The sequence below is a fragment of the Macaca nemestrina genome, chromosome 7 (genome assembly GCF_043159975.1).
Source record: "Macaca nemestrina isolate mMacNem1 chromosome 7, mMacNem.hap1, whole genome shotgun sequence".
NCBI lineage: Eukaryota > Metazoa > Chordata > Mammalia > Primates > Cercopithecidae > Macaca > Macaca nemestrina.
Window position 1 is genome coordinate 40,849,245 of NC_092131.1, and position 18,734 is coordinate 40,867,978.

Sequence of the window (18,734 nt, forward strand, 5' to 3'; positions counted from 1 at the left end):
TCCACCCTGTTTAAGCCATACAAGACAACAACTTCTCAAAGCAAATTTATCAGGAAACTGAGAAAAAAAGAAAAAAAAAAAGCAGTAACAGAGAAGAATATATGTGCTCAAATGACCAATATCTTAGTAAGTAAGTTCTGGCCACAGCTGCTTGGCTAGCACATACAGCATTCAGTACTTGTTTACCTATCTACATTTCTCTGTCTTCAACTCTTCCCCTACAGTAGCTCACGCTGTCTAGGAGGACTAAAGGAGGCTAATAGGTTATTGAACCAGTCTTGGGGAGAAGAAAACTAGGACATCTGCTGTCCCATATTTAAGGCAGATTCATTAAAAAATAGGCAAAAAACCGGAACAGACACTTCTCAAAAGGACATACAAACAGCCAACAAACATATGAACATATGATTAGGGATATGATCATTTAACATATTCCTAATCTCAGAGAAATACAAATCAAAACCACAATGACACCAGCTCACACCAGTCCAAATGGCTATTATTAAAAATAAATAAATAATAGATCTTGGTGAGGCTGCAGAGAAAAGAGAACACTTACACACTGTTGGTGGAAGTGTAGATTGGTTCAGCCACTGTGGAAAGAGGTTTGGAGATTTCTCAAAGAACTGAGAACTACCATTCAACCCAGCAATCTCGTCACTGGTTATATATCCAGAAGAAAACAAATCATCCTACTAAAAAGACACATGCACTCTTATGTTCACTGCAGCATTATTCACAACAGCAGAGACAAAGAATGCTCTTCAGTGGTGGACTGGATAAAGAAAATGTGGTGCATATACACCATGGAATAGTACACAGCCATGGAAAAGAATGAAATCATGTCCTTTGCAGCAACACGGATACAGCTGCAGGCCATTTCCCTGAGTGAATTAATGCAGGAACAGAAAACCAAATACCACATGTTCTTACTTATAAGTGGGAGCTAAACACTGGGTACTCTTGAACATAATGATGGCAACAATAGACACTGGGAACTACTAGAGGAGGGAAGGAGGGAGGGGGATAAGGGGCCTAAAACCTAACTATTGGGTACTATGCTCACTACCTGTGTGATGTTATCATTGGTTCTCAAAACCTCAGCATCACCCAATATACCCATGTAACAAACCTGCACATTAGCCCCTGCATCTAAAATTTACAAAGTTGAAAATGTGTAAATAGATGAAGAATGCATTTGAGTGAAAAGAACGGAAAGAATAGAAAGGCACTGTGACATCAAGAGAAGAAGGAAAAACATGAAAATGAGGAAAAAGAATTTATAATGAGAGGTTGAAAATTCAAAGCCAATATATTATATTATTATTTTGTAGAAGTCTAGATGAGGTAAAATAGTTGATATTTTGTCAAGGGTAACATTAAAGACTTCCTCCCTCCCTCCCTTCCTTCTTTCTTTCTTTTTATTCGATGATGCTGCCAACACTCCCTTCCTCCTTCCCTCCCTTCCTTGCTTCCCTCCTTCTTTCTTTTTATTCAATGATGCTGCCAACTTATCATCTATTGGAGAAAATATCTACTATGAACAGTTTATCACCATGGGTTCTGGAAAACAAAACACAGCTATGAAATACTTTTGCCCTCCTTTCCTTGCTTCCCTCCTTCCTTCTTTCTTTTTATTCAATGATGCTGCCAACCTATCATCTATTGGGGAAAATATCTACTATGAACAGTTTATTACCATGGGTTCTGGAAAACAAAACACAGCTATGAAATACTTTTTATGCTTATAGAAAACAAAATGTAGGTAGGCCAAGGTTTCCATTATATTAGTTATCTGTCAAGTTCTACAAATATATACTATGGCTAAATTTTCAAGTCTTATTATTTGAGCAATTGCAAAATAGTATGAGAAACACAATTCAAAGTCAATATAGACATTAAGATTTTGCATTTAAGTATGTTTTGATTAAAAAGTTTTGATTTAAACTTTTGTTGTATTTCAAAATATTATGATTTTACTTAAAATGCAGCAAGACTTTGGCTTCTGTTTTAATTTGCCTACTTATCACTATGTTTATGGCATTATACACTTAATAGTATTAATAGCTCTTACTTAGATTCAGATTACTTAGATGAGCTACTTGCCTCTTTTGTCTGTTTTGTAAACTTTGATTACACTTGTCAATACTGGTCCACCAAATTTTAATGATGCATAAGCGGAATTTTTAGGAGTTTCTTTTATTATAAAAGAAATGCAGTATATATCCTCAAGGTAAAAATATTCAAGTATTTCAGAAATATTAAAAAAAGTACAAGTGGCTGGGCATGGTGGCTCACACCTGTAATCTCAGCACTTTGGGAGGCCGAGGCAGGTAGATCACCTGAGGTTGGAAGTTTTGAGATCAGCCTGACCAACATGGAGAAACCCCATCTTTACTAAAAATACGAAATTAGCTGGGTGTGGTGGTGCATGCCTGTAATCCCAGCTACTCAGGAGGCTGAGGCAGGGGAATTGCTTGAACCCGTGAGGTGCAAGTTTCAGTGAGCTGAGATCGTGTCATTGCACTCCAGCTTGGGCAACAACAGTGAAACTCCATCTCTAAAAAATAATTAGAAGCGCCCACCACCATGCCTGGCTAATTTTTGTATTTTTAGTAGAGACGGGGTTTCACCATATTGGCCAGGCTGATCTCGATTTCCTGACCTTGTGATCTGCCCGCCTTGGCCTCCCAAAGTGCTGGGATTAGAGGCGTAAGCCACTGAGCCTGGCCCTCACCATCACTTTTAATTCTCTAACTTCTGCCCCATATGCAAACTCTTACTACTAGAAATAACAGTTGGGTGTATAGGGTATTTCTACATATAAATATCTTCCAATGCATATACCATATTTATAAATACATGTTTGTTCAGGTGCTATTTAATGTGAGATAAAATTAAACTCATTCTGCAACTTGCTTTTTCAAATAAAATATATCTTGGGAAAAAAGTAGAAACGGGCCAGACGTGGTGGTGGGTGCCTGTAGTCTCAGCTACTCAGGAGGCTGAGACAGGAGAATCACTTGAACCCGGGAGGCGGATGTTGCAGTGAGCCAGATTGCGCCACTGTACTCCAGCCTGGGTGGCAGAGTGAGACTCCGTCTCAAAAAAAAAAAAAAAAAAAAGTAGAAATAGGGTTGTGTTTAAAGTATATAAACTCACATAAATTTGTGCCAATTCAGAATATCTAGGCTTTACTAGTTTCATATTTGGGCTGGGGATATTAGATTTGGTAGTCAGTCATTAGCACACAGAATGAAAAGGACAGAAAGCCAAGGGTAAGCCACAGGGAGACCTAAATTTAGGGGAATGAGGATAGTAAAAAGAGCTATAAAAGCCAAGAAATAATAGATTTTGAACGGAGAATGAAGATATGAAATAATATGTTGCTATACAGGAATATAAAATTGTGGTAAAGAGGCCTAACAGCTTGCTTTTCCAGGCATTTTGTGTTTACCTACACATACCATTTTGAGGCTTTGTAATCCAGACAAAGATAATTCAACTGTGATACTGCTCTCTTCTACATAATAATCTCCACTATTTCTCTTTATTTAATCTCTGTCTTCTTAGTTATAGTTCCAAATTTGAGTTTAAGTTCTGGAACCTTCTAAAATATTTTTACTGCTAGGAATTTGTAATTCTTCAAAAGCAAGATCAATATCTGTTTCAATTTTGTATCTTCAATAGCCTTTGGCTTAAAATTCATAGCAGATGCATGACTGATCTTACTATATTCTTGATACTTCCTGTGATCCACAGACCTGCAGTTTGGCATAATTTCGGAGCTTGTTAGAGATGCAAAATCTCAGCCCACCCCAGATTTCTTAAAGTATAATCAAATTTTCAATAAGATCTCCAGATGATTCACCGGTACACAATCAATACTTCCTGGTGACTGAATAAACAATGAGTAAACAAACTGTATTGTTCTCCTTATTTCCAGTCTCCATCATTAGCTTATTTTTTTTTTCCTCTTCTATCATTAGCTTATATGATAAATCTAGGTCAACTGATCTTTTTAAAATAATAGTTTTTTATGTCAATTCTGCAAAAAAAAACCAAAAAAAAAAAAAAAACCCAAATAAAAAAATACCCAAACTTCAAATTTAACTGAATTGGGTAGTTCTGCCTAAATTGCAAAGCCTTTCAAAATCTGGCTCAAGTTTCTACTCAATTTACCTGTCTTATCCTTCTACCTGAACCTCTTGTTCATTTCTAATTCTCTAGACCGTATTTGTTTCTACTTCTCTACTTTTGCGCATTCTGTTTCCTACTTGGATTAACACACTCTCTTTTCCTATCTAAATCCTACTCATTCTTTAATTTCTAGCTTGAAACTAGAGATTTATAAAACTCTGACCAATCCAGGCCACAGTAGTACACAGGTATACAATATCTTGTCTTTATAATGATAGTAGAGAAGTATGGATTGTCAATCTCAGGTAGAGAAGTATGGATTGTCAATCTCAGGAAATTTAGATTCCATTTTTATCTCTGTCACTAACTAGTAGTATGATGCCGGGCAAGTTACTTAACATCTCTGGGTTTCAAAATGTGTCTCTTTAAAGAAAAAGACTATAGGAACTCCAACAGTACTATGTGCCAAACAGTGTGAGAAAACAATAAATGTATTTTAATATATACATAATATTTATAAATGAATGATTTTCAAATACAGTTGTTAATTCTCAGGTATTTGAAGCATCCCTCCAGTAATCTTCATAGTACTATTAAATTAACCTCTTTTTTTTCTTTTTTTTTTTTGAGGCAGAGTCTTGCTCTGTCGCCCAGGCTGGAGTACAGTGGTGCAATCTCGGCTCACTGCAAAGCTCCGCCCCACCGGGTTCACGCCATTCTCCTGCCTCAGCCTCCCGAGTAGCTGGGACTACCAGCGCCCACCACCATGCCTGGCTAACTTTTTGTATTTTTAGTAGAGACGGGGTTTCACCGTGTTAGCCAGGATGGTCTCGATCTCCTGACCTTATGATCCGCCCGCCTCGGCCTCCCAAAGTGCTGGGATTACAGGCGTCAGCCACCGTGCCCGGCTGCAAATTAACCTCTTTTTAAATAAAAGGTATAGTAAGCAAAGGCCATTTAGTCCAACTCACTTCAAAGAGTTACAAAGTCTTACCTTCAATTTACATTGATTGTCAAAATTATGACAGGGGATAAGAATAAGAGCTGAGAAATAGAATCATATAGAATTTAAAAACCAGACTCAAACCTTTTTTAATGACACAAATAGAGCTGTCACTCTCTACCCTTATCTGTCATAGTTGAATAAGGTTCTGTGCTTATTGACCTTTTTTTTTTGAGACAGAGTCTCGTTCTGTCACCCAGGCTGGAGTGCAGTGGTGCGATCTTGGCTCACTGCAACCTCTGCCTCCCAGGTTCAAGCAATTCCCCTACCTCAGCCTCCCAAGTAGCTGGGATTATAGGCATGCACCACCACGCCTAGCTAATTTTTATATTTTTAGTAGAGACGGGGGTTCGCCATGTTGGCCAGGCTGGTCTCCAACTCTACTCTTGATCTCAGGTGATCTGCCCGCCTTGGGCTCCCAAAGTGCTGGGATTATAGGCGTGAGCCACTGCACCTGGCCCTTATTGACATTCTTGAGCTATTTCTCTCCCTGCTTTAAACCTAGGGTACAGTTTCTCCCATGACTCTGCTTGTTTCCCTGGAGAGCTTTACTCAGATGCTTCTGTGTAACAATATTTGCTTTCCTTAGCAAATGGCTAAATAGGAAGGAGAAGAATGAAGGAGGGCAGCCTTCACAGAATATCAATAGGCTGCAGATTAAATATCTTGTTTTCTTTGCTAAACTCCCAGCACAGATTTCCATTAGAACAATTATAAATTATTTCCTCCCACATCCCACCTCTGCATTCTACACCATTCACTCTGGACCCCTTCAATATAGCACTCTAAGACTAAGAAAGCCTAGATTTGCATCAGTTTTTTTTTTTTAAATTGTTCTCAGTTTGATATAAGGTATTACTATTCAAGAAAAGGGTATACACTAGAGATTTGTACATTCATTGAATTGCCTTAACCTGTTATAGTTTTGTTGTTCTTTATTCTGTTTTCAGAGTATATTTTGGAGTTAAATGCAATATCACCATTATTAGGAAATGTCCACCACAAATTAACAGTGTGGATCCCAGAAAAATATCAGCATACCAACATGTTGACCTTTCAATGATGTTTTGGCCTTTAGAGTACGTCAAGATAATGGCAGTATATATAGTATATTAAGTAACCTCTTTTTAAAAAAGTATAAAAGTATAACAGTAAGAGGGAGAATGGACAGAATTATAGTCCAGAACAAATTAGGGTAAAAACAATTTAAAAGCTCCCTTTTCCCTTATAATATTTCTTAGAGCTCATTAATGTACTTAGAGGTACAGCCAGAGCCATTGGTAGGAGGGAAATAACCCTAAGAATCTGGTGTTTGTTTCATGAAGTTTCAAGCCTGCTTGCCTTATCTTTGTGTTTTCAAACTCTTGGATTTATCCCTTCTCTTCTCAGAAGTTGGTTTTGGTCTTTGAAAAAGGTGTATCTGGATAGGATAGTTTTTAGGTACTTGTACCTGAAAGGATAGGTTACTGCTAAGGCCCAAATTCAAATAACTGGCTTTTTCCCCCCTTTCCTTCCTGTACACCGGCTTTACTTTCCCTTCCTAGGACGAGGGGTCCTGGGCAGGGTGATGCTAGGTAACCTGTACACTGGCTTTATTAGCATGGGCTCTAACTTGCCTGCTACTTAATGATAAACTTCTTCTTTCTTTCTTTCTCTTTCTTTCCTTCCCTTCCTTCTTTTCTTTTCTTTCTTTCTTTTTTTGAGATGGAGTCTCACTTTGTTGCCCAGGCTGGAGTGCAATGGTGCGATCTCAGCTCACTGCAACCTCCACCTCCCGGGTTCAAGTGATTCTCCTGTGTTAGCTTCCTAGTAGCTGGGATTACAGGTGCACACCACTATACCCAGTTAATTTTTGTATTTTTAGTAGAGATGGGGTTTCACCATGTTGGCCAGGCTGGTCTCAAACTCCTTATCTCAGGTAATTCACCTGCCTTGGCCTCCCAAAGTGCTGAGATTATAGGCGTGAACCACCACTCCCGGCCAAACTTCTTTAGAACTAAACATCCATGTAAATACAAATGGTGATGATTTTTAAAAGAATGACATTTGAAAACACACCAGCTTCTACTCCAGTATTCTCAGAGAAAGAAAAAAAAATCAGGAGGAAAGAAGAGAACTTCAAAAGGATAGATGACATAAAAGCTACTACCTTTCAGGTTACTGGCAAGATGCTTGTGTCCAAGGTTTACACCAGGGGTGTTCAATCTTTTGGCTTCCCTGGGCCACATCAGAAGAAGAAGAATTGTCTTGGGCCACATATAAAATACACTAATGATAGCTAAGGAGCTAAGAAAAGAAAATCTCAAAAGAAACTCATAATGTTTTAAGAAAGTTTACGAATTTGTGTTGGGCTACATTCAAAGCTGTCCTGGGTTGTATGTGGTCCATGGGCCAAGGGTTAGAGAAGCTTAGTTTGTTTATTTATTTATTTTTTGAGACAGAGTCTCGCTCTGTTTCCCAGGCTGGGGTGCAGTGTTGTGATCTCAGCTCACTTCAACCTCCGCCCCCCCAGGCTCAAATGATTCTCATGCCTCAGCTTTCCGAGGAGCTGGGATTACAGGTGTGCACCACCACACCCAGGCAATTTTTGTCATTTTTTAGTAGAGATGGGGTTTCTTCATGTTAGGCTGATCTCGAACTCTTGGCCTCAAGTGATCCACCCGCCTTGGCCTTCCAAAGTGCTGGGATTACAGGCGTGAGCCACTGCGCCTGGCCTGGACAAGCTTAGGTTAGACTGTGTCCAGTTTGAGCCTAAGATAAAGTTCATAGCATGCCTTGTCAGAGTCTACCTTGTGAATGGTAGGTCAGAACCTCTTCAAAAGCACATTTGAGTTTTGGGAAAGTACTCAACATAAGGGAGGAAGGATCCATGCTTAATGAGGTCTACTCAGTGATGAGGTAGTGATAAAAGAGAAAGGGGATTATGCGTGATAGATACATCATGGGTATTTATCACTCAGATCTGTCTCTGAGCCTTGTCTCCATTGGGTTGATATTTGAGTATTACTAAAAGCAGGTGTAGCTCTAGTGAACTGGAAAGAGTGCCTTTTGAAAGACAGCCAGGCAGCAGTGTTGCATGATGCTGGGATGTTTAGAAAGTGTAGACTTGCTTTTGATCACACATGAGACAGAACTGGAGATTCACAGAAATACTTAGAAAACTTAGCAGAGGGCTGAGTTAATTCAGTAGATGGGGGTAACAGGCTCTTAACAATTAAGTAATTATAGTCAATGTGCTTCCCTTTGTATTTTCAGGTAGGTAAAGCCTGGAGAAACGGGTTAACATAAAGATATAAAAATCAATATAGAAGTTCTAGAAAAAAATTGTACTTAAACTTCAAAGAATTAGGTATGCTAATTTCGACAATCTCTCTTTTCTTACCTATGTTTTTCTTGTCTTTCTTGAAGAAAGTAAAAATGTGAATCAGAATAATGCCATCACTGTTGGTTCCATTGGGATAAAACCAAAACTATCACAAAAATATCCTTTGAAACCTAACACACCTACAGGAAAGTAAAGTATTTCTCTTGTTTTCAGAGACATTCTAAGAAATCTTTATCTCTAAAGGACATAGATACCTCTATAATTTTTTGGCTTCTGAAGAATGAGATAAGTGAAAATTATGACATTAAATTTCTGTCTCTTTAGCAGCAAGTCCACCTACTGAGTACTCCAAAAACTCATATTTGTACAAATACAAACTTTTCAGAATAACATCAAATACTTACTTGTCTCCTACAATACCCAAGTTGATTGTGGGGTAACCATGTTCCTGAATTGTTGCTAGAAGAGTTGAACGATTGCTGTCTCGAATCTTCCCTGGTAAGAGGTCATCTTCAGGATTTAGCAGCTACAAAGCCAAAAAACCACCACAAATTATTCTATTAGGATAATGTTGTATATTTCTAATGAAAAAAAAATCTACTAAACTGAGTTTAACATATCTAGCACCTACAATGGTATCTGGCATTTTGAAGGTGAATGCCCAAAGGATCTTTAAATAAATATTGAAAGTATAGGAGGATGAGAAAATGTTCCTATGGAAGTCAGAAAACACTCAGACGTTTACCAGGTTGGGCTCCAATTTGATAATAATGCTCTGGAGATACTGGCCAAACTAAATAAAACAATTACCTTTTTTTCTCCCAATATTATTTTCCAATTTATCTTTCATTGGGAATATTTCAGGTACAGATTGTGTGACGTGATATCCTTAAGTCTGAACAGAATAATAGTTTATCTTTTCTTTCAAACTTTTTGGTCTCTTTTCTGAAGTGGGGTCAACAGTATCAAAGAAGTTAGGCTTATGTGAAGGACAGAAGACATGTTTTGTCTCTGATACTAGCAAACTTAAGTAATACTTAGCTACATGTATGTACAATTCCATTATTATGAACTGAATTAACCTTCAGAGATTTAATATCTACTATGTCTATTAAGAAAATTAAAGAAGCTTATTATATCTTAGGATGTTCCAATGAGGTAGTCAGATTGTATAGTAGGAAGAGCTTTGGATTCCTATAGGGTTCAAATTCAAGTTGACAAAATTCTTTGTCTTAATTTTCTCATTTATAAAATATAGTAATAATAACTACCTTGCAAGGTAATTGTTAGGAGTGAGATAATGAACATTCAGTTTATGCAGATAAACGTACAATAAATGTGATTCTCTTTCCTTTCTTGATGACATATGACGTCAAAAGATCACCTACTTTCCTCCCAATTGTTCTCATATTGTTACCCCTAGATGCTAGTACAGATGAAATCAGTTTATAATGTGAACACAGACTATTAGATTATAAAATACCTAAGAGTAGTGGGTTCTTAACACACACAGACACATTCTTACAACAATTTCTGTACAAGTTTTAAGATATGCTTTGATTTCAGAAATTATAAAGTAAAAAAAGTACTTATTTGAAGTGAGAAAACCTGGACTATTATTTTAGGAGGTTAAAGGCAAGCCTGCACATTTAAGATGTTATAGCTACTAATATGGCCAACACCAGAGCTTAATATATGAATTCTCCCAGACAATAACCACAAGCCCCAATCTTCCTTCAGACTCATTAGTGATACTACGTGGCCAGATTTTTGACTTTATATTGGAAAAGTAGTAGCTTTGCAACCAACTGTCCCCTTACAATAGGCTAGAGGAAAACTCTGACCATCTTATTCAGTGTCACCAGGGAGTCTTCCCTTTGAATACTGTACTAATTTTACTTAATCAGATGCCATGTGACATTGTAACTCACTTTCATTCTTACTCACTGGCAGTGCTTGGAAAATTGCTATTGCAATGCTAACATAGATTAATTTTCTGATCTTAATTAACATACAGTTATTAAAGTGATTATAATTTTATAAGGGGCAAGGCTTGCAGCTCTTTAACTCCATTAATCAAACCAGTTGCTTTAGAAAGAAAACTGTGTGATTATGTCTTTTTTTTCCAAAGCAGGGTGCTGACCACCAAGTAAATAAGATTCCTCTGTTATCAGGGTGTTTTCTTTGCTATTTATGTTCCTCTCTGTTATTTTGCTGCAAACAGTTCCAGAAATAATGGAAAATTAGAGGTCACTGGAGAACCAGTTATTTGTCTGTAAAACTGACAAAATGAAAAAATAGCTAGTTACATGAGGGTGTGGGATTTACAGTGCATTTTAAATAATTTCAAAGACAACAATACAGAATTAAATGACAGAGTATAAGGCTAAATATACTAGAATAAACTCACAATTTTTCCTTTTAAAACTGAATCTTATTTTCTGTTATACTTCCAGTCATCTTGGGAATGATGTCTGAAATTTATTATAGTTTCAATAGAAAAAAATACAAGGTAAAACAAAACATAACCCATCATCTCCATATCAAGTCACCAACTTCAATTTCCCATTTTTGGTATTATCAATGGTGCCACTATCTTCCCACTTTTTTTTTTGAGATGGAGTCTTATTCTGTTGCACAGGCTGGAGTGCAGTGGTGCAATCTCAGCTCATTGCAACCTTCGCCCCCTGGGTTCTAGCGATCCTCCTACCACAGCTTCCTGTGTATCTGGGACTACATGCACACACTACCATGCCTGGCTAATTTTTGCATTTTTAGTAGAGATGGGGGTTTGCCATGTTGGCCAGGCTGGTCTTGAACTCCTGACCTCGGGTGATCTGCCTGCCTCGGCCTCCCAAAGTGCTGGGATTACAGGCGTGAGCCACCGCGCCCGGCAGGAGGGATAAATCTTTGGACACTTATCAGCCTGCAAATGGCGCCAGAAGAATTTATAGATCAAACTTTATTAACTAGCCTTTAATCTATCATTAGTTTCCCATATATTTGCCTTCCCACAGATTGCCGGCCCTAGAGACTCAAGGTCCTTTTCTTTTGTCTCATCACTTCTCTAAGAATGTATCGTTCTTTGCTGAAGATGCTATTTAAGCCAGACTTCTCAGCCAACACTTTAGGAGTTACTAATTTTCCGTTGGGTATCTCCCATATATACATGAGGTATACATGTTAACTAAATTCTGTTTTTTTCTTGTTAAGAAAAAAACATCTGTCTTTTATAGAGGTCCCAGGTAAGAACTCATAGGGTTGAGGAAAAATTATTTTTCCCTCTCCAGCATTGTCAAGGTGATGTTTTCTTTTCCTCAGAAACTTTAATATAACCATTTTGTATGATCAACAAGTTTCTCAGGTGGTCTTTCTATTAGGATTTTGGTATTATGAAAATCCTACCAAGACTTAGGCGGGAGCCCTTGCCACCAGTTATATTATTGGTTATACTGTATTTCAGTGAGGTCTCTTCTGCCTTTTTGTTGGGGGGATTCCTTGTCTATGATGCTTAGATTAACTCCAGCCCTTGTTTTGAGGTCTGATCCTTTTTTTGTTGAACTCCCAAAGATAGCTGATATTTTGTTATAAGGTTTCCAGAATTGTTTGGTTATGATTGGATTTATATTAATTTTTTTCTTAGTAAAGATTTGAAACTGGCCATCCTATCTGTCAATTGGCCACATTGTTGTGTGCCTATGAGAACTTTTCTTAGTTTTGTTTTGTCTATGAGAAACTGGCTTTGGGAAAGATTTCCTCTCTACCCATTCTAGCTTGTTGGGTTTTAGGGTTAGCTGTCAGGGGTTCAACCTTTACTGTTGAGGACTTTAGATACAATATTTAAGTGCTATTTTTCCCTTCTGAATGACCAGTAGCTAATGAATTCATGGGTTCATTTAATAATAAACTTGCACTATCTCCAGGCATAACTCTGGCTTCTGTTTTCTCTTTCACATATTTATCTTTCTAAAAAGTATAATTTCATCAAAGACAACTTGGAATTGCAGTGGTCATTTTGAAGTACTTTTGATATGACTATGATTATTCACTATAAAGTATTTTTAGAGACTTTATTAATGCTATAGTCTTGATGGAATCATCAAGGGCCTAAGACACTATTCGAACTGGTTGTAATGACTTCCTTTCTTTCTCACGTATTGAAATGGGTTTGCTTGCTTTTAAGGCTTTCCCACTCTTTGCAAAGAGAAGATGATTAGACTTTTATAGTGGTCAGTAATTCTCTACATATTTGTGGTAATCATCTCAGTTTCTTTCTCTGTCTTCTAGAAAATTTAATTTATTAATTGATCAAAACACAATTCTGGTTATTATGGACACACCCAGATAGTTCAGATAAATAGGTCTAACAGAAAAAGAGGGAGAAAAGTCAATGAGCTCTCATGAAGCATGTTCCTGTTCCAAATAGCTTTTAACAAAACTCTGGGGAAAAAAAGGTTTAACTGATAGTTAAGCTAATTGCTTGGCTTACTAGGTTACAAGATAAGAAGGGAAGAGAAACATTTAGAGCTTTTGAACATAATTTAAGGAGTCTTTAAGAATTTGGTTTAGAAATACAGAGTTTTACAAATTGTATTAGAAAATAATTACTATAATATTTCCATTAAGCTGACTATGGACAGATTTGATTGGTTTAATAATTTTGGCTTAAAAACTGTCCTGTGAAGTGGCTATGGTAGCATAAGCCTGTAGTCTCAGCTACTTGGGAAGCTGAGGTGGGAGGATCGCTTGAGCTTAGGAGTTTAAGGCCAGCCTGGGCAAAATGGCAAGACTCTTTTTCTTCCTTTCTTTCTTTTTTGGATTCTGAATGAGTTTTCTTTTCCTGTCTTTTTAAAATTTTTAATTCAATAGGTTTTTGGGGAACAGGTGGTATCTGTTTACATGAATAATTTCTTCAGCAGTGATTAGTGAGATTTTGGTGCACCCATCTCCTAAGCAGCTCTGCCCTGCCCTCCCCTCCCCTCCCTTCCTTTCCTTGTTTCTTTTCTTTTCTCTCCCTTCCCTTCCTTTCCCTCCCCTCCCCTCCTTCCCTTCTTCTTCCCTCCCTCCCTCCCTCCCTTCCTTCCTTCTCTCCCTCTCCCTCTCTCTTTCTCTCTGTTTTTTTTTTAATTTTTTTTTTTTCAAGGTATCACTCTGTTTCCCAGGTGTAGTGCAGTGGAATGGTCATTGCTCACTGTAACCTTTGCCTCAGCCTCCTGAGTAGCAGAGACTACAGGGGCATAGCATCATGCCTGGCTAATTTTTGTATTTTTTTGTAGAGTTAGGGTTTTGCCATGTTGCTCAGGCTGGTCTCAAACTCCTAGCCTCAAGTGATCTACCCATCTCAGCCTCCCAAATTGCTGGGATTACAGGCATGAGCCACCACAGGTTGCATATCTAAATTTTAATATGCACAGTTTGTTGAAATCAACAAATATCGAAATCAGCTATTCCATGTTAGCTATAGTTGATAACTCTATATCCCCAATTTTGAAATAATTTGCTGGTCCTTAACAAGCTCATACAGTTAACAAAATACCGGGTAGGTTTTAAAGAGTATACATAGATATCTTGTATGGCATTCTTTGGGTTGCCAAGGCAACTGTCCTGCTTACCAATATGTCACATGAAATTCAAGAAGTGGACATATGTGAAACCATATATATCTTTTTTTGTTTTTGTTTTTGAGATGGAGTCTCTCTCTGTTGCCTAGACTAGAGTGCAGTGGTGCGATCTCAGCTCACTGCAACCTCCGCCTCCCGGGATCAAGCAATTCTCCTGCCTCAGCCTCCCAAGCAGTTGTCACTACAGGCATGTGCCATCACACCCAGCTAATTTTTTTGTATTTTTAGTACAGACAGGGTTTTGCCATGTTGGTCAGTCTGGTCTCAAACTCCTGACCTCAAGCGATCCTCCTGCCTCAGCCTCCCAAAGTGCTGGGATTACAGGCGTGAGCAACCATGCCCAGCTATTGGTTTTGGAAACTAAAACCAATACTTAAGGAAGTTTGTACTGTGACTGGGTAAATTATGGCCTTGCCACATTAAGTGCAATTTCTTTTGCCCTTTCTGAAAATAGATAATATTTTTTGCTATTGTTCTGTGGGTATCTGAGAATTTCAAGCCTTCAGGAGAGATAATATGCTTTATCTCTTTTATCACCAATTTCCAGTAAAGTGCCTGGCACAGAGGTACCCAATTATCTGCTGAACAAAACTAAATTATATGATCACAGAGTCATAATAAAAACTAACTTGAATAAGAGAAAGGGAGGAATGTTGAGCTATATGGAACCCAAGATTATATAATTTAGAAGCATTATTCTCTTGGAAAACTGTGGTATAGTTTAGTATAGCAGCCCTGTTAAAGTAGGGGAATGAGTCATGTAGAATTAGTCAAAGCTTCTTCAAGAATAATACGCTCTATGGGGGCAGGGAACTAAGACTACAAATTCTTCCCTAGATTTCATGATATAATACCATCTCTATTTTCATCCCATTACCTTAGCCTACTTCCAGTAATTAGTTTTAACTGAGTGTAAAAGGTAGCTTAAACAAAACACTAACAATATACTCTGTGAATAATTGAGAGGCTGAGTCCAGACCTACAAAAGCATGAGAGAGAAATATAAGCAATATCGCTTAAACAGAGTTTCCTATTAACTAAATAGTTATTTATGAGTGTGTTAATTCTTATTTTACTTTATTTTGTGATAGGGTCTCACTCTGTCACCTAGGCTAAAGTGCAGTGGTGCCATCGTAGCTCACTGCAGCCTTGAATTCCTGGGCTCAAGTAATCCTCCCACCTCAGCCTCCCCAGTAGCTAGGACTATAGGCATGTGCTACCAAGCATAGCTATTTTTAATTTTTTAGTAGAGGCAGGGTCCCACTATGTTGCCCAGGCTGGTTTTGAACTCTTAGCCTCAATTGATCCCCCTGCTTCAGCCTCCCTAAATGCTGGAATTACAGGTATAAGCCACCATGCCTGGTCCCTGAGTGTGCTGCTGTTTAGCTTTCTCAAACTCCGTGAACTTACTTGATGCACAAAGCATGTTAAGTAAATCATAAAAAAGAATAGTTCATTGAGTCAACCAGTTTAATAAAAATTTATTTCTAATGCTATATATAGTGTTATTTGGTCCTAAGGATATTAAAATCATTACTGTGTAGATCAAATTGAAAAGAATGTTTGTTTTCTGTCAATCAATAGTTTTTGGAAATGACTAGTGCATATATACTGGGAAGTAAGCACATCTGGAATGTTGATTTAGCTATCCATTCGCAAAATAAAAGAGTCTATTCTTTTGCTTTAACCAAAAGGACTATAAGGTCATAAAAAGACCTTTGAAAATTTTCATTTCCAAGACTTCAAGAAATTAAAAATAATGATGAGTTTATTTTCAGAACAAAGAGATTAAAAAAAAATCCCGTTAATCTTTTCTTTAATAGTAACGTCAAAGGAATTATTAATACTTTTAAAAATCTCAATAGTTTCTGATTCTTTTAAAAGGTTTTGAGTTTCCAGCAGATTCACATTTTAGTATTCTCTATTTGACCTTAGAGCTTCTGACTGAAGTTTTGCACAACCTAAGCAAAACAGGCAATGGGAAGTTTTTTAATAGTTCTCAGAAAGAGATGAACTAAATTCTCTTTTCTAAATCAGGAATGAAATGATGTTTTGACCCATTCTAAATATCATGCCACTTGAGATGCTATCTTTAGGGAGAGAGAAAAAAAAAAAAACCCTGATTATCAAATCCCTCTTGGTGATTAAAGATCAAATGGAACTTTTCGTAAGAAGTACTAGCCATGATGTCCTGATTCATTGATACTTCCCACACAGAAGTGGCCCATCATTTCAGCAGCAGGCTGGGCACAATTCATTGTCTAAACAGAAAAAGTACTGAGTTTGCATAGTTTAATATCTATAGCTAGCAGCTAAAATTCTTTGCTTATGTGTACTGACTTTGTGGAAACGCCATTGGTTATAATATTTCATTCTAATAGAAGAGAACATTTCATAATACATAATTTTTACTAGTTCTTCCTTGTTCTCATATTCTGAACTTGAAACTATCCTTAGGCCAATTTATTGTTTCCCTGTTGTAAGAATGTGGACCCACTGGTATGATCTATAATCTACAACATTCTATTTACAACACAGAACAGATGTCAGAAATACCTTTATGTTACAGGCCCGCTCCCCACTCCCTCCATTTTTACTTTTAATACCTCATTCCCTGTTGACATGACTGCAACCACTGGAAACTTATTAACTTCAACCTCTGTGACACCTACAGTTGCCAGAAGACCAATCTCTGAGGGGCCCATGTGGGTTCCTTTGGCCAAAACACATTCCCCTCTTTTAATGTCATGGCCGATGGGTCTGAAAGTCAAAGCAGAACCATAAGCAGTGTGATTAAGAACAACGTTTTCTCAACTCAGAGGGAAACTTTTGTGTCAAAAAAAAGGACATTCAAGAGGATAAAAAAGTTAAGAAATAAAGTAGTAGGAAAATAATGAAATGAAGGGATTCTAAAAATCCTATGCTTTTTTAATTTTAAAAGTTAAATCACACAACAGAAAACAGAAATAGGATTTGAATATATTACTGCTAAAGAAAAATATGTTACTTCATATTTGAAAATTTTTTTTTCCTGAGTACCTGTGAAGAAAATTACTTTACAAATTGTTTTGTGTTACATTATAGTAAAAATACCAATTGTAAACTTTCTTTGATAAGGCAAGAATTCGTATGAAAATATCTAGTGGCATTAATACGAGGTCCACAGCTGGCTAGCTTTGTGGCAAGGAGATTAATGCTAATGAGGTTACAGTTATAGAGATAATTTCCATTTGGACCACTTAGGTTGGTCCTGATCTGTGGCTACCGAGGTACATTCACCTTGGTGTGCTGCCATTGGGATGGGTGAAGTGTAGCTTCGTTACAAAGGGATGTTCAGCAAATTAGTATTAATGAAATCAGGGTAAACATATTCCATTGTAAGAAAAATAATTTAAAGTATATGCACTATTTATTATAGCAAATAGCTTCATCTTTGCATATAAGGAGGAGCAGATTATTCCATTATTATTGGTAGTCACTAGAGCATATGCTATCAGTTAACTGTGTAAATACCCAATTCTGGTATTATCTGAGTTAATACCAAATTCCAGATTATTTAGGAATGGGATTGGGTAATTCTGGATTATCTAGGAGTAGAATTAACTGTAGAATATGTAGGCTCATGATTTTACCTCTTTCTCATCTTGCTTTTGACTAACTTGCCTTTACTATCTTCATTAAAAAGTAGGCAGGGCAGATATGTGATACAGAATTCATAACATTCATTTTGCTTTTTGTTAAAGCCCTGAAAATTAATGGCTAATTGACATGGCTGCAGATTTATAGTAGCCAGGGTTTCCTGAGTAAATGATCATATAGAAACAAAAGTAGGTTATATATTCTATGTGTTTTGAAGTTACCTGATATCTTGGCCTGGCCGAGCTTGCACCAAAATTCGCACTTCAAGTTCTTCAGTGCCCTATAATAAGAGCAGGTCATGTAATTTCAAACAGAATTTCTGAGCAGTAGAATTTAGCTACTCTGATACTTTTACCATCAGATAGGCCCAGGATATATACAAATATAGAGAAAAAGACAATTATTTGCTACACCCTTTGAAAACACTGAATTTCTAACACAGGTTCCTGAAAAATTAGAAGGTTTGGTGGCAATAAATAAAAAAATTAAAATGTACCAATTCAAATATTAAATCTTGTTTATAATACATTATAAATTTATATATATATACACACACACACACATATATATATATATATATATATATATATAGCGCTACCCTAATAAAGTGAATGTGCATGGAGGTAATAGCTTTCTTCTTTTCCCATGAATCATGGGATCAATACCATGCCAAGGTTACCAAATACTTACAGAAATTTCAGTAAAGGACTTATAGTTTGCCTGGTAGTAGATTTCTGTACATTAATTGCAATAATCAATTTTACATTTATGGGCTGTGAATAATATTGTGACATTGGAACTGTGTCTTGTCATCTGGCAGAGTCTGTGGATGCATGTGTTCTGGAATTCAGTGCTCTGCTGGCTTCCCTGATGCCAATAAATCTGCTTAGGCAGTTTTAACAGCAGGCAATGTGACCTGTTTGCCAAGAGTTGAATTTTATAAACCTTACATATGGAAAGGTGATTAGAAAGAAAATCTCCAGATCAAGGAAAGTGTCTGTCTCTT

General features: G+C 37.1%; 1 protein-coding gene across 27 annotated transcripts in view; it reads right to left on the reverse strand.

Moving 5' to 3' along the window:
* Window positions 1–18,734, reverse strand: part of LOC105472850 (gephyrin) — a 737,491-nt gene that overhangs the window by 51,341 nt on the left and 667,416 nt on the right. For all 27 annotated transcript variants that reach the window (XM_071099297.1, XM_071099293.1, XM_071099295.1 and 24 more), the window contains 3 exons: window positions 17,950–18,008; window positions 16,696–16,849; window positions 8,873–8,994 (listed from right to left, as the gene is read on the reverse strand). In XM_071099297.1, coding sequence (XP_070955398.1) covers window positions 8,873–8,994; window positions 16,696–16,849; window positions 17,950–18,008 — 335 coding nt within the window. The remainder of the gene's footprint in view (window positions 1–8,872; window positions 8,995–16,695; window positions 16,850–17,949; window positions 18,009–18,734) is intronic.